Genomic DNA, 12,960 nt, shown 5'->3' with positions numbered 1-12,960 from the left:
TAGCACCTCGCACAGCGGGACATATTAACCCATTTATTTTCACCTTTATTGCTCTCAAAGCGTAGCTTCGGTGGGCATTCTCAGTCACACTGCCTCGCACTACACCCCCCATTTACCTCACCCGTCGTAGATACGAATAATTACACCCCGAGCGCAGCAGCCAGCGCCTTCCCAACCCCCGTCGCACTCGCCGGATTCTGCCCCGTAATCAACGGCCCTCCCAACTCGGCCACCCGCGAAACAACCACCTTCTCCCCCCACGGCTCGGCCGCCTTGACATACCGGCCCCCCGAGCCCTTCTGCAGCGCATCCTCGAGCATAAACGGCATCACAGAGCTCAGCTGCACCTGGTCCTCCTCGGCATTCGAGAACCCGGTCACCTCTGCGCCGGCGATGAGCGGCTTCCCGGAGGGCGTGGTCACGTTGACAAAGACGCAGGGCCCGTGGCAGACGGCTGAGACGGGCTTCTTGGCTTCCGCGAAGGCCTGGATGAGTTTTATGGATGTTGCGTCGGTCGCGAGGTCGAACATTGCTATTTATTCGCTATTAGCACATACGCATCCCTACTTATCCTTTGTTGTTATTCTTTAATCGAGGGGGGCAGCTCGGGAACCGTGGACGTACGACCATGCCCGCCAACGTAGAAGATGGCGTCGAACTCCCCCGCGCGTGGCAAGACATCCGCCAGCTTCTGCGTATTCTTCCACAGGGCTTCCTGCTCGTGCAGGAACTTCGACGAGACGGGGTCACTCTCGAACATTTTCACGGACGACGGGTCGAGCGGGGCGGCGCCGCCCTTTGGCGAGGCGATCACCAGCTCGGCTTTGGTGTGCAGGACTTCCCAGGGGTGTGCGAATTCAGGCTTCACGGGTTAGTTAATTATTCGTTGACTGGAGGTGCGGGGTGGAAAAGAGAGAGAGAGAGAGTACCAGGTACCATCCCGTTGGGTGGTCATTGGCTTGGATTCTGTCGAAGGAGCTGAGGACGATGAGGATTTTGGGGGCCATATTGCTCGAATTTCTGGGGTGGTTGAATCAATTGAATTGCGATACAAGCGTGAGGAAGGTTAGGAGGTGGGTGAGTGCGAGCCCTCGTCGAGTGAAGTATTCGGATCGGCGGATGTTGACATCACCAGTGGTGGATGTGGGATGATTTCATCGATCAACAGAGCAACGCACCAGGCCGTGATCGCCGGGTCTCCACCAACAGCAGTGGTCACCCACGTGGTGAACTTGACTTTAAGCTGTGAGTGTCGCACAGGGAGGTGGGGACAGATTGAAGCTGTCGCATACCCTGGGGTTCGTCTGTCACCTGTGTTGAATTGAAGTGGCTGGTCGCGCTTGCGGAATTGGAAGCCGGGTGGATTCGAGGGCGGAATGAGGAGGCACAGCAGGGGATTCACGAGAAGAAACGCTGCAGAAGGAGCAGGATAGCACCCGTCCGTTTGCCGACAGCCTTGATGCTGTCACCACTGGTATCACGTGCCCAGACAGCCCTTGGTCATCCCTTCCCGATCCAAGCGACTTCCGGCTCAAAAGAGGTTATAGCTCTCGTTGTGAGAAATATCCTGTGGCCCAAGCAAGCACGGAAATACTTCGGTGCCAGGATGGCTGAAAAACGGCGAAACACTATGCGCTTGGACGGGGCTGTGACAGATCCTCCCAACCGAAAAGGGAGAACGGGCCGGCGGAATCAACTGGTGGCTCATCCCCGATGTATACGGACCGTCCAATAAGCGGCCGCAGAGCCCGCGGAGCTCTTGGAGGGTCCCGAATCCCGAATTCCGGGATCGTTGTCTCGAGTCAGATAGGGAGGAATATCTATCTTATTGGCCGACGACTTGTTGCGGCGGAGATACCGCGATTATTGTTGGGGCCTGAACACGTATTTAAAGGCAGTAAGATGCTGCAGGCACGACGGGATCGAGTCTCAAAGTCTGCTGCTCGTCATTCACCATGGCATCTGATACCTCTTCCCCCGGTTTATCCGTCCACATCACGGTGGTCATCGCCGAGGAAAACATTCCCAAATTCTTCGAGGTCTTCCGCCAGGCCTTCGAGAAGGTTACTGCGGAGCCTGAATGCACGTTCTTCGAGGTCTACCAGTCCCTTGAGAATCCGGGGGAGGTGTCGTGGGTGGAGAACTGGTGAGACTCCACGGTTGTGTCTGGTAGTGTGCGAAGCTAACTGGGGGACAGGTCGGCCTCACTTGAATGGCTGATGGAGGTATGAGCTGAGAACCTGGGTTGTTGCTCAGAGGGAATTGGCTTACCAGGGATTTGATGCAGGTTCAAACTAAGAAAGCATACTACGAGCCGTACGTCCGGGCCACCGAAGCTATGCTCCTTAAGCCTCGGGTGGTCAAGGTTTCTAGGCGGGTTGGGGCTCCTTTTGTCAAGGTTAAGAAAGAGAATGGGGGATTCTAGCTCGAGGACGAGAGTCTAGCAGGTCAAGAGACGGGAAGCGAATCTGCATCGAGCGGCCGTTGCGCCGGTTGCTTGTGGTTGTTATTAGACGGAGGAAGGAAGGCAGGTACCAATGAGATGAACAGGCTTTCCTCAATTACTGCGTAAGGGTAGAGTAATCTAGGGAGACAATAATTGAGGAGAAAGAATGACAATTTACTAGGGGTGGATGAAAATCGAAGTTGGAAGACGATAGGATCTACGCGCTCTGCCGGGCTATAGTCGCTATGGCGGGCGAAACGACAATCCGGCTGCAGGGACGCCTCCTGAAGACCTAGACCCTCCTATAGAAGACCATGCTGGCTCTGCACCTATGACCATGTTTGGTGATTCATGGCGCAAAACTCGCCGATCGTGCCTGGTGGTTTCATTATCTTTCGTCGGCTGATCGCTCGGCAAGGATTCCGGTGCTGGCGTTGGCTTCGGACTTTGCTTCTTGAGGAGATGGGACCAGGTTTTGGGATGGATGAACTTTGTGGTGTGATATACCCTGCAGGCCACGCTGAATGAGGGGATCGTGGATGGGGGAGGCGATCAGAACATGCGAGATTCGAGTGGCTGCCTGAGTCTGGACGTCCCAATTCCGTGATTTCCAGTGAGATTTTAGTGGTCATCTCCGCAAGTGAGGATTCGAGGGGACTGCCGTAACGAAGATCAGGGTATCTTTCGAGACTATGGATTGTCCTAACTGTCCTGGCTGTCTGCGGAGGGTTAGGGATGTATATCAGCTGTGTACCACGCGTAAATCCGATGGACGGATTCACCAATATGTGTCCGTTGTCAAGACTTCAGGACGACATCCGCTCGATTGACTATGGATCCATTCGCTGTTGTGTAACGCGAGGATCCTCCAGATTTGGGGAGCGGAGAAGAAGTCTGATTCAACAATATGGGTGGTGATGAACGCTCTGTGTCGATCAAAGACACGTGAGCCAGCGTCAGTCTGCCCTTTGGAAGATATTCTGAGCTCCAGAGCATTATAAAAGAGCAAGCACTCCCCTCTCTTCCACCCCGGTAGCAGCCTTCGATCCCAAGGCAACACCCCCAAGCTTCTTCATACTGCTTCTCTTCTATCCAGAGCCCCGTCTCAATGAAGCTCACTACCGTCTTTGGCCCAGCAGCGTCTGGCTCTACCAGACCTAGCAGTGCCGTCTGTACGGCTCTGCAACCGCAAACCCGGGCTTCGCCTACCGCGCCATCTACCTCGAGCCGGTTCGTGAATCCGAGGATGGCAACTGCGAGGACCGGCTCCAGACTTGCGAGAATACCCTTCTCGATCTGGATGATCTGGCGGCGAATCTCACCCAGAGGTTTCTGATCTGCAGGGCTAACTGAGCGACTGCAATGATTCGACTTCGTCGCTGACGCAGCAGGTTTCCGATCTACAGGGTCAGCTGCAGGATTGCGAGCAGGCTGTTGAGAATGTGGTGACTTGTATGCCTACCTTGGCCTCTTTTTGGCCCACGAACTCCCTGCTGACGATCGTCCAGGCGAAAATAGCAACGACCAGCGGGTCACTGTAGACGGAAGGACCTACACACTCCGCTGCAGCCGGTGTAAGTGGTAGCTCATGCCCTTGTCTTGAGAGAATACTGAGAGCTTGAAGCCCACCACGGCACCAACGACCTCGCACAAATCAGGCCTGTCCAAACATTGGATCGCTGTATTGCCCTGTGCAGTGCCAACTCGCGCTATGTGCTCGCCCAGTATGACAGAGAGGGTCAGTGGTGCCGGCTGCGGTCCGCCGGGAACAATAACACTCCTCAGCCGTTCCCGCAGTACGATACTGCTTACCGGATCTAGGAGGGCGCTTGAGGTTGAAAAGGGCTATTTGATTGGGGATTTGCTTCGTTCGCGCAATGGTTGGTTGTGAGGTAGAGCTGGTGCTGTTCGTGGTCTTCGCGTCGGATGCGTCCCGAGTGGGCTCGGGATCGACTGGAGATAGTATGTCGTTGTCGAGACGGGAGTATCTGTTTGGACTTTGAAAGTCTTCTGGGAATTCCTTGTTGAATTCTGCACAATCATATCGTAGCCTTCGTAGTGAACGGCGCATCCACTTGCAACGCTGTCTCCCCGAAACATCCTGTGATATCGGACTATACGAATGTCGTTGGATGGATAACGCTGTTCTCACCTCGTCAAAACTCGGTGTGGGTTCATGAGGCGGACAGCATTTATATACATCACGGTTCCCACGGAGGAGCCCAGTGCGTTGGCATATCGGCCTTCGTGCCGGACTCGGTAATGAATCACGCGAGCTCCCCCATACCCCTCCAGAACTTCAAAGCTTCTCTCTCACCGGCTCTTTTAGGGCTCAGCAAAGAATCACGGACGTGGAACAGAGAAATCCAAGGGACATGGAATCGGCAAACACGAAGATCGGGGTTTTGGTGGGCTCTGGAATCCTCCAGCTGCCAATATGGGGTGCGTTACCCGCACTTGTGGGCTGTCCTCTACTGACACGACAGGCTTCGCCATGACCTACGGCGTATTCCAGGAGCACTACTTCAACAACTGGGAGCTGGATGGAGACCGCGACATCACCGGTGTAATCGGAACGACCGCCAATGGCGTCATGTACCTCTCCATGCCCTTCCTGTTCGCGCTGTTCACCAGACGCTGGGCTCATCGGCGCCAGCTTGCTGCTCTCAGTGGCACAGCGATCGCATGTGCCAGTTTCTTCCTGTCGTCCTATAGTACCACCGTCTGGCATTTGCTTGTGACTCAGGGAATCACGTCTGCTTTGGGCTGTGCCCTGGTTTATAGTGCGACTACCCTGTCTCTGGGGGAGTGGTATTCCACCGGCAACCGGGCTCTGGCATACGGGATTGTCCTCTCTTGCAAGAACATTGTTGGGACCGGCTGTCCGTTTATGTTTCGAGCGCTGATTGACGCCTGCGGCTCGCAAACAACGTTGAAAGTCTGGACTGCGATCGTGGGTAGCACGAGTATCGTTGCTATCTTCTTGATCCCAACGCACCCCTCGCAGCTCTCCATTCGCACGACTCGAGCGCGCAGAATCCCGTGGCACTTCCTCAGACACCGCTCGATCTACTTTTACAGTGTCGCCATTATCTTCCAGAGCTCGAGCTATGGTATTCCGCAGACGTATCTGAGCACCTACGCGCGAGACGTCGCGTCGCTGTCTCAGACCTCGGGAACCCTAATGCTGGCCCTTTTCAACGCACCCGGCATCGTCGCATCTTCTTTCTTTGGGTGGTTGAGCGATAATAAACGGATCTCCCTTTCCACGCAGACTGTATCCGCGATTCCACCTATTTGCTCTGCTATCTCCACGTTCCTCTTCTGGGGCTTCACCCCGCAGGGCGGCATTGCCCTTCTCATCGTCTTCTCTGCGACGTTCGGGTTCTTCGCTGGCGGGTACAGCGCGACCTGGGGCGGGATGCTCAAGCAGATGGAGCGCGAGTCTGCCGAGAGGAACGAGGCCATTGACCCGGGCATGCTGTACGGCCTACTCAACGGTGTGCGGGGGATTGGATATGCAAGCGGAGGGTTTGCGGGTATGGAGCTGCTCAACGCGGGAACTATACCCGTTAACCCGCGCTTTGGATATGGGACCTCTTATGGACCGCTTATTCTCTTCACGGGGGTTTCTTCGCTACTTGGGGGATGGGTTGTTCTATGGCGTGAAATCCGAAGGACGGCTCCAAGGATGACTCTGCCCGCCGTCTAGCCCCGCGATGGACCAGAATATGGACACCGGGGACCGCAATCGGCGAAGTTTCACCTTCATTGCCAATTTTCCGATGGTTCGTTCTATTGGCCACACAGGCCGTGACTCATGATGCGTTTCTCAGGTTAGCTCGTATCGCATCACCCCGGGGTTCCCTCCGATTTTCTTGCATAAAGCCCCGCGAATCATCCATCAAGCTTTCTTGTCCTTTCTCTTGTCAACGACAAGCTCTCAGCGTTGCACTTGGTCCTTGGGAAATCTCCAGTAAACTCGCCATGGCCAACGAATCCGTCCATTTCTTCGACCTCTACTCCGACCGGCCCACTGCCACCAAGTCCTGGTCCCCGCACACCCTCAAGGTCCGCGCCATCCTCAACTTCAAGGGCATCCCCTACACCCAAACCTGGACCTCCTACCCGGACGTGAAGCCGCTCGCAACAAGCCTCGGCCTCTCGCCCAATGCCTCCGGAATCCCATACACCGTCCCGATAATCATCCACAAGTCCGTGACCTCGAATCCAAATGGCGCGATCATGGATTCCATCCCCATCGGCCTCCATCTTGACAAGGTCTTCCCCTCCCCGCCGCTCTTCCCATCGGGAGACGCAAGCTACGCTCTCCTCCTGGCCGTCGATAAGATCGTTAGTCAATTGGAGCCCTCAATCCGCCCGTTCATCGTTCCCCGCGTCGTGAGCCACCTAGACGAACGAGGCCAGAAATACTTCCACGAGACGCGCTCCAGATCCTTCGGGAAACCGCTCTCGGAAGTCCGTCCCACGAACGCGGAAACAATCGAAGCCCTCTGGAAAGAAAGTGCCACTGTCGCGGCACCATTGGTCAAGATGCTGGCGGGGAGAGAGGGGAAGACGGGGCCGTTCTTCGAGGGCGAGAAAGCTGGGTTTGCGGATTTGTTGCTGGCGGCTCGGTTGGCGTTTATTGCTCGGTATGACGAGGAGCTTTTTGGACGGTTTGTTGGGTTGGGCGGGGGTGAGTTGGGGCGGTTGTATGAGGCTTGTCGGCCTTGGTTGGAGGGACAGGGGGTCGATAAGGAGTGGGAGTTTCCGCAGGCTGCTTAATGGGAGGCGGAAGATCCGGGGAGAGATGTATAGATCTATAGCGCAATTTGACGATTCAAGTGGATTCGCCCGAGTGGGGGCTCGACAGGCCATAACGTGAAGTCCGAGAGGGTTGGAGAGGATAACAGAAGAATTGCTCCTGCTGGAAGCTTATACAGCTCAAAATCGCACCTGGAGACCCCTCAGCTGGGCATACAAAAGAGCGACGACAGACTCGTGGGAGTGAATGGTGACTTCAAGTCTGCCAACCGTCAACGATCTCGGTCATCCCGCTTTATATGAGGATTGGCCAGTGTTACTGCTCTACTACCTCCTAATATTGCTTCAATCGTTCCTTCATTTTGCTTCACTCATTCAATTGTTCTTTCCTAATATGGCTATCTTGAAGGTCTATTGGAGGCTTCCTCACAGGTATAAATATCACTAGATAGACCTTAGTTAGAAACTCAGATTCTTCTTCCGCTTTCATCCCGACGATCGCTCACCTACGCGCTCAGTCATCTGAATCTCCGCGTCGCTCGCACCTCCGTGGCTCATAAAGTCCAATCCAGATTGGGTGACGCCTGGGGTTAACGGGGACTCGGCTAGCCTCGGAGGAATATTTAATCCGGTATACCAGCGGAGTCATACAGTCTTAAATAACCTCTTTGTAGTTGCTCTTACAACAAGCCAAACCTCGCATTTGTCGGGCTCTTCGAGCATCTTTTATCGGTCTGGCTGCCACAAATATAATGAACGGGAGGACACGCCTGTCCGTGGATGCTGGTGAAGCTCCCCAGGCGACATAAAACCAGACTGGAAATGGAGTACCACCCTGCAGCCGGGCATGGACCAGACTCTTGGCAAAGGGAATTCAAGCAAGCACTTAGTCAAGTAAACTACTATATGAAGCAACACCGAACTCGTTACGGATTCCTGTTCACGACCGAAGAGTTCGTGGCGATACGCAGAGTTGACACCCCCTGGAGCTCTCGAACCCAGTCCCCTGGGAGGCCGGAGGAACCGCTACCCTCCCAACCGAGGCTCACTGTACTGCTGGCGCTGTGGTATTTGGGCATGCTAGCGTCGCAGGATCAGGGGCCAAATCGCTGGCATACCATCTTACCGGCATACAGTGCGTGCAAGATGACAAAGAGACTTTTACGTGTTGTCTCCATCCTATACCATGTGCAAGTCCTCCATTTGCTGGCCTAATTCCTTTGTTCTTCAAGACAGCCTGTACTTAACTCAGTTTTCTCTGGGTTGATTGGCATTAACAACATTACCAATACTATAAAATAAGCATATTCCACTCATTGCATCCTCGGTACAAGACCCCAGCGCGAGACTGCATAGATACTTAAGTCCCGTGAGGAAGACGATGCTCAAATTCTGACTGGCCAACCCATAGACCCGACACAAAAAACAGCTCGTAGCTGTCTCAGACAGAATGCGTCGCAAACAGTATCGTTATCACATCCATTGCGTTGATGAGGATGAATCGGGTTGATGCCGGGGCAGGACGGCAGCCGGTGGTTGAGGGTCGTAGCAATGATGTTTGGGGGTAGCAGAGTAAAACCTCCTCGTCTCCGACATGGCCTTGGACCGACAAAGTCCATGGGGTTAACATACCAGGTCGTCCGGTGAATGGATGAGAATGAACTGGAAGTTTGAGCCTTGAGCTGGAAGGGGTTGTGGCCGCACCGATCAACCTTGCAGGTCCCTTGAACAGAGTGCAACTACGATCTCTCCTTGAACGCTACGGTTGAATGTAGGTTGATCTTGACGACTGTGATCAGTTGAATTACCAAATCACGCTTCATTATATGCATACGATATGTGTTCTCACTATGTCTATATGCGATGAACCATGCGCCTATTAAGATCCGTATCGTACATCAATGTGTATATGCCGTAATATCCTATTATGCGTAGCGCTCCAGCAGGTGCTCCGACTCCTCGAACGGCTCGCCTCCCTTCGTCTGCTGGTGGCTGTTGCGCAGCCGACTCCCGGTGGTGGGGACCGGCTTCTCGAGGCGCAGAGCCCACAGCAACAAATCCTCCGCGGGGAGCAGGATTAACCAGATGCGGTTGATGAGGAAACAAATTCCCACAGACACCATTGCAACTGTCGCATCAAACCAGTAATGGTTGGCGGTCGCCACAATCACAGACAGCACGAGGAGAGGATATAAAATGGCGAGGGCGACAAAGAAAGTCGTGGACGCCATGGACCGTAAAGTCCTCCGTCCACCTTGCAAAACAGACCAGAAGTTGGAGTGGTACATGAAAGTGGCCCCAATGCAGAAAGCGTAAGTAAAGTGCAGGCTAGGCATAGCCGCTAGCTGATTGACCATCTTGCCGCCAACCCATACACTTTCTGCGTTTTCTTGTCGTACAGTATCATGGAAGTTGAAGGACTCGGGGAGGAGCCGTGGCGGCATGCAGGGATAAAAGCAGAAGACTATGAAGGCGACAAAATTGCCGAGCGTCATCGTGCGGCGGACGATCGCGAATCGCTGAAAATCAGGAGCAGCCCAGTAGTACCAGGAAATGAAACTAAGCGGTCAGCATACATCCAGTGGGAGAGAACTTTGACCAGTCTTACGCAACTGTTCCTGGAATATGAACCAGGGAGTAGATTCGGTTGAACAAGGTCATCCAACCTTTGTGATTGTTGAGGAAGAAAGCTTGAAAGTCGGATTCTTCGATGGGAAAGAAGATGCGGAAAATAGAGCGATGTTCCAAGTCAAGAATGCCGATTCCGTGGTCCTGAGCCAGCTGCACTACGTCCGTCCCGGCAGGAGATAGCGCCTGCGCAACCGCCTTCGTGCAAGAATAGAAGGCGTAATTGAGGACCCAGTAGAACATCTCGACTAAAAACGGCAGCTTCTGCAGGATCCGACTGTGGACATGATGGGCGAAGCGAGAGGAATTCGGTGTCCTGATCACTAGCCACCCGTATACGCGTCGCTTCGGTTCGTGTGGGTTCTTGAGGTTATTCTGTCCGTCTGGTAAAGGCATGGACGTGGCTTCGATGTCGGATTTGAGGAATTCTTGCTTGGCCAAGGAATTGCGATTCTTGTCGAAGATCTTGTAGTGTCTTGTGCGATTGAAGAAGAGGGAGGCAACCATAATGCTCACGACGATCTAATGAGAAGAATTGTTAGAGTGTGCCAGAAGGTTATGAGCAGAGTAAACGCACGATCGGCTCAACCCATGTGTGAGAGGCAAACTGGGGCTTGCCCAAATCGATCGTCTGCGTACTGTTTGTCGACATTTCTGCGACTGAAATCAGAGGCGACGCTAAAAACAGGATTCGATTCTCTATTGAAGAGCTGAACTGGCCGACTTGGAGGTGGAAGAGCTGGACAAGCGCTGGGGGGAGAGCGAACAGAGACAGCACGTGAGGGGACCAAGGGGCGGGGAGAAAAGAAAAACAAGAAAAGAGGAGAAACACCACTGTCGAAAAGAAAGGCAGAAGCCCCTTGGGAAGTGGGAAAGCGTGCAAGAGGGCAAAGAGGGTGCCCTGGAAAGGATGGGAGAGGAGCAACACAGAAAGGGGAGAAGAGAGAGGAAAGAATCTCAGCCGGCAACCGACGGAATTTCCGCTCGTGCAGCCTTCAATTCTGCCCAAAGAGGAAACCTCACTTAATTTTGAAGGTTTCCCAACAGCAGATTCTTACCAAGATGGCAGGCAATGCTCTTCCAGGCAGCCAATTCTGCAAGAAGAGTTAACTCTTCATTGTTCCCGCTCTGCATCGATGGGCAGTTGCTCCATCCCCAACTCCTCTTTCAGCTCTCTCGTGCTCTCCGCTCAGGGAAGGAAGTCAGGAGACCACCACAAGGCTCAGATTCGGTCGCGGCGCCGGGGGCTGCAGTTGAGCTGCGTCCACGGAACAGCCGGAGCTGGTCTCCGTGCCTGCCATTCGCCCATGGTCGATCGTATCCACACTATTGAACGAAGACGGAGCCTGAGCACACGGTCAACGTTGGTTGGCGCAATTTGCCAACAGGGCTGAAATCCGCCCCTCCCCTTCTTCGCTGAATCTTGATCATCAACTCCAAGATTGAGGAGTACTGTCACGACAACATGTGCTTGCCATCCGTTCTCTCGCCCTTGTGCCCTCAAAAAGCCCGTGAACAGCTGTTTTGAAACCCCGTTCTCCTGTGGCTCCCCGCGAAAGTTGTGCAACAAGCAGTGCTTACTGTCACGTGATGTCCTCACCACCAATCCTACGGCCGACAGTGGAGGCCACTCACCAACGGAGAGCACATTGAAGCCATCAGTCTGAAGGAAGAGTGGGAATTTGAGAATAATGAGCTGATCGAGTCAGTTCTCATCAAGACTATCCCCATTTTGCAGAGGCTGGAAAGTGCTCGACCCTGACAAGCAAAACTATATATTCCAGAAAAGTACACGACTCACTCTCAATCATGCCACGCCTTGTTCTTCTGAAGTTACTTTTTCTCTTTGAGATACCTTCCGCGACAAATTTCATGCCGTCTTGGTATCGTTGTTGACGCGACACTTTTCTAATGTGGCAGTATATGCGATAAATTATCATTGAGTGTAGGCTCGAAGAAGCTCCAGACTAACCAAGGACTACCTGATCCTGAATGCCCGCCAGCCCGCCGAATGGTGAAGGTTTTACAGGAGGGATTTGTACCTCTGTCCTCGTCCGTGTCGGCGTATCATCCAGCATCAATCCCGTCTCCGCCGCTTGAACAACACTCTCACTCATACTCGAATATATGGCCCGGCCCTCACTCGGATACGATGCTGTAATGGCAATCCTCGTCTTCATTACCATCACAGAACTCTCGAGGTTCCATGAAGTCACAATTTCATCACTCTCATCCTCAACGATATGGACCTCCTCGTACCAGAGGACGGTCTGCTCAGAATATACATCCCCGCTGATTTGGAAACAGCTCAGTCCCTCCGGACAACACCGTGTGTCTCCATCATGGTAAAAGCAGTAGTCGCCTGGGAAGCAGTGCTCGGAGGCAGAACACCAGTCCTGTGCTGAGGGGTTGGTTGTGTCGTGAAATTGTTTCTCGTTAGGGGGGTAGTAAATCGCGCCGAGGGTGGAATTCTCTTCTAGTCTGTGTCAGCCAAATTCCGGCCAGAGTGCAGTTGCGACTCACCTCGAAGGCTATCTTGCGCAGGAGTCAACGTCGGCGATGGGTTGCTCGCACCATAGTAGAATGTTCGCGTAACGAGACTGACCCCATCATGCGGTGATACTCCGTCTGCACGCGGTGGACCAATATTTGGACTCCCGAGGATATCCTGCTCGCTACAAAACGAAATGGAAGGAAGAGAAAGAAGATAGAGAAGGGTCCGATGGAGGGACATGGTTGTTCTTTGGGCGGCCATATTAACTGAGAGGTTTGAGAACGCAACGCTGGTGATGAAAGACGAAGTTAAGAGGCCGACCAACACAGCAAGAGAAAGGCAGATATTTATAGATCCCATCAAGCCGCATCGCCAGCGAGCTCTTTGACCCTCCACACCACAAAGGACTATAAATGGAAGCGCCCGTTTCCAAATCCGGTTTATGAGAAGCGAAGCGCCGGCCGATTCTCGCATACTTTGTTCATGCGGCCGCGGGACCGGCCCGCGCAGCTGCAGTCCGCATATCCCTCCAGAAGGACGGCGACAAAACCAACAGGAGCGTTGGGGAGAGGAGAGGTAAGGCGCCTGGGGCAGGGCTGAGCTTGCCGCTTGGGGGCAACATCCC

General features: G+C 53.8%; 7 protein-coding genes across 7 annotated transcripts; 4 read left to right on the top strand and 3 right to left on the bottom strand.

Moving 5' to 3' along the window:
* Positions 1–54: 54 nt before the first annotated feature.
* On the bottom strand, positions 55–1,225 carry BJX67DRAFT_296364 (type 1 glutamine amidotransferase domain-containing protein). Its single transcript, XM_071026885.1, has 3 exons — positions 930–1,225; positions 625–862; positions 55–532 (listed from the first exon to the last, which is right to left on the bottom strand). Exons 1-3 carry the CDS (start codon positions 1,005–1,007, stop codon positions 141–143), a joined length of 708 nt encoding a protein of 235 aa, XP_070881523.1. The 5' UTR covers positions 1,008–1,225; the 3' UTR covers positions 55–140.
* Positions 1,226–1,918: 693 nt separating this feature from the next.
* On the top strand, positions 1,919–2,630 carry BJX67DRAFT_366206 (putative quinol monooxygenase). The gene is made up of 3 exons (XM_071030375.1): positions 1,919–2,146; positions 2,198–2,225; positions 2,288–2,630. The coding sequence occupies exons 1-3, from the start codon at positions 1,956–1,958 to the stop codon at positions 2,423–2,425; spliced, it is 357 nt and encodes a 118-aa protein (XP_070881522.1). The 5' UTR covers positions 1,919–1,955; the 3' UTR covers positions 2,426–2,630.
* A 2,253-nt stretch (positions 2,631–4,883) lies between these two features.
* On the top strand, positions 4,884–6,323 carry BJX67DRAFT_391203 (major facilitator superfamily domain-containing protein; the record flags this gene model as incomplete). The annotated part of the gene is made up of 1 exon (XM_071034740.1): positions 4,884–6,323. The coding sequence occupies one exon, from the start codon at positions 4,884–4,886 to the stop codon at positions 6,156–6,158; it is 1,275 nt and encodes a 424-aa protein (XP_070881521.1). The 3' UTR covers positions 6,159–6,323.
* Positions 6,308–7,702, top strand: BJX67DRAFT_366204 (uncharacterized protein). Its single transcript, XM_071030374.1, has one exon. The coding sequence runs from the start codon at positions 6,434–6,436 to the stop codon at positions 7,232–7,234; it is 801 nt and encodes a 266-aa protein (XP_070881519.1). The 5' UTR covers positions 6,308–6,433; the 3' UTR covers positions 7,235–7,702.
* On the top strand, positions 7,348–7,702 carry BJX67DRAFT_296340 (uncharacterized protein). The gene has a single exon (XM_071026884.1). The coding sequence runs from the start codon at positions 7,461–7,463 to the stop codon at positions 7,659–7,661; it is 201 nt and encodes a 66-aa protein (XP_070881520.1). The 5' UTR covers positions 7,348–7,460; the 3' UTR covers positions 7,662–7,702.
* A 1,436-nt stretch (positions 7,703–9,138) lies between these two features.
* BJX67DRAFT_385561 (phosphatase PAP2 family protein) lies at positions 9,139–10,493 on the bottom strand (the record flags this gene model as incomplete). The annotated part of the gene is made up of 3 exons (XM_071033890.1): positions 9,139–9,772; positions 9,822–10,363; positions 10,419–10,493. 3 exons carry the CDS (start codon positions 10,491–10,493, stop codon positions 9,139–9,141), a joined length of 1,251 nt encoding a protein of 416 aa, XP_070881518.1.
* Positions 10,494–11,808: 1,315 nt separating this feature from the next.
* Positions 11,809–12,575, bottom strand: BJX67DRAFT_385560 (uncharacterized protein; the record flags this gene model as incomplete). The annotated part of the gene is made up of 2 exons (XM_071033889.1): positions 11,809–12,317; positions 12,365–12,575. 2 exons carry the CDS (start codon positions 12,573–12,575, stop codon positions 11,809–11,811), a joined length of 720 nt encoding a protein of 239 aa, XP_070881517.1.
* Between the last annotated feature and the right edge of the window lie 385 nt (positions 12,576–12,960).

The sequence above is a fragment of the Aspergillus lucknowensis genome, assembly GCF_044049455.1.
Source record: "Aspergillus lucknowensis strain CBS 449.75 chromosome Unknown BJX67scaffold_66, whole genome shotgun sequence".
NCBI lineage: Eukaryota > Fungi > Ascomycota > Eurotiomycetes > Eurotiales > Aspergillaceae > Aspergillus > Aspergillus lucknowensis.
This window is presented reverse-complemented; position numbering and strand designations above follow the sequence as displayed.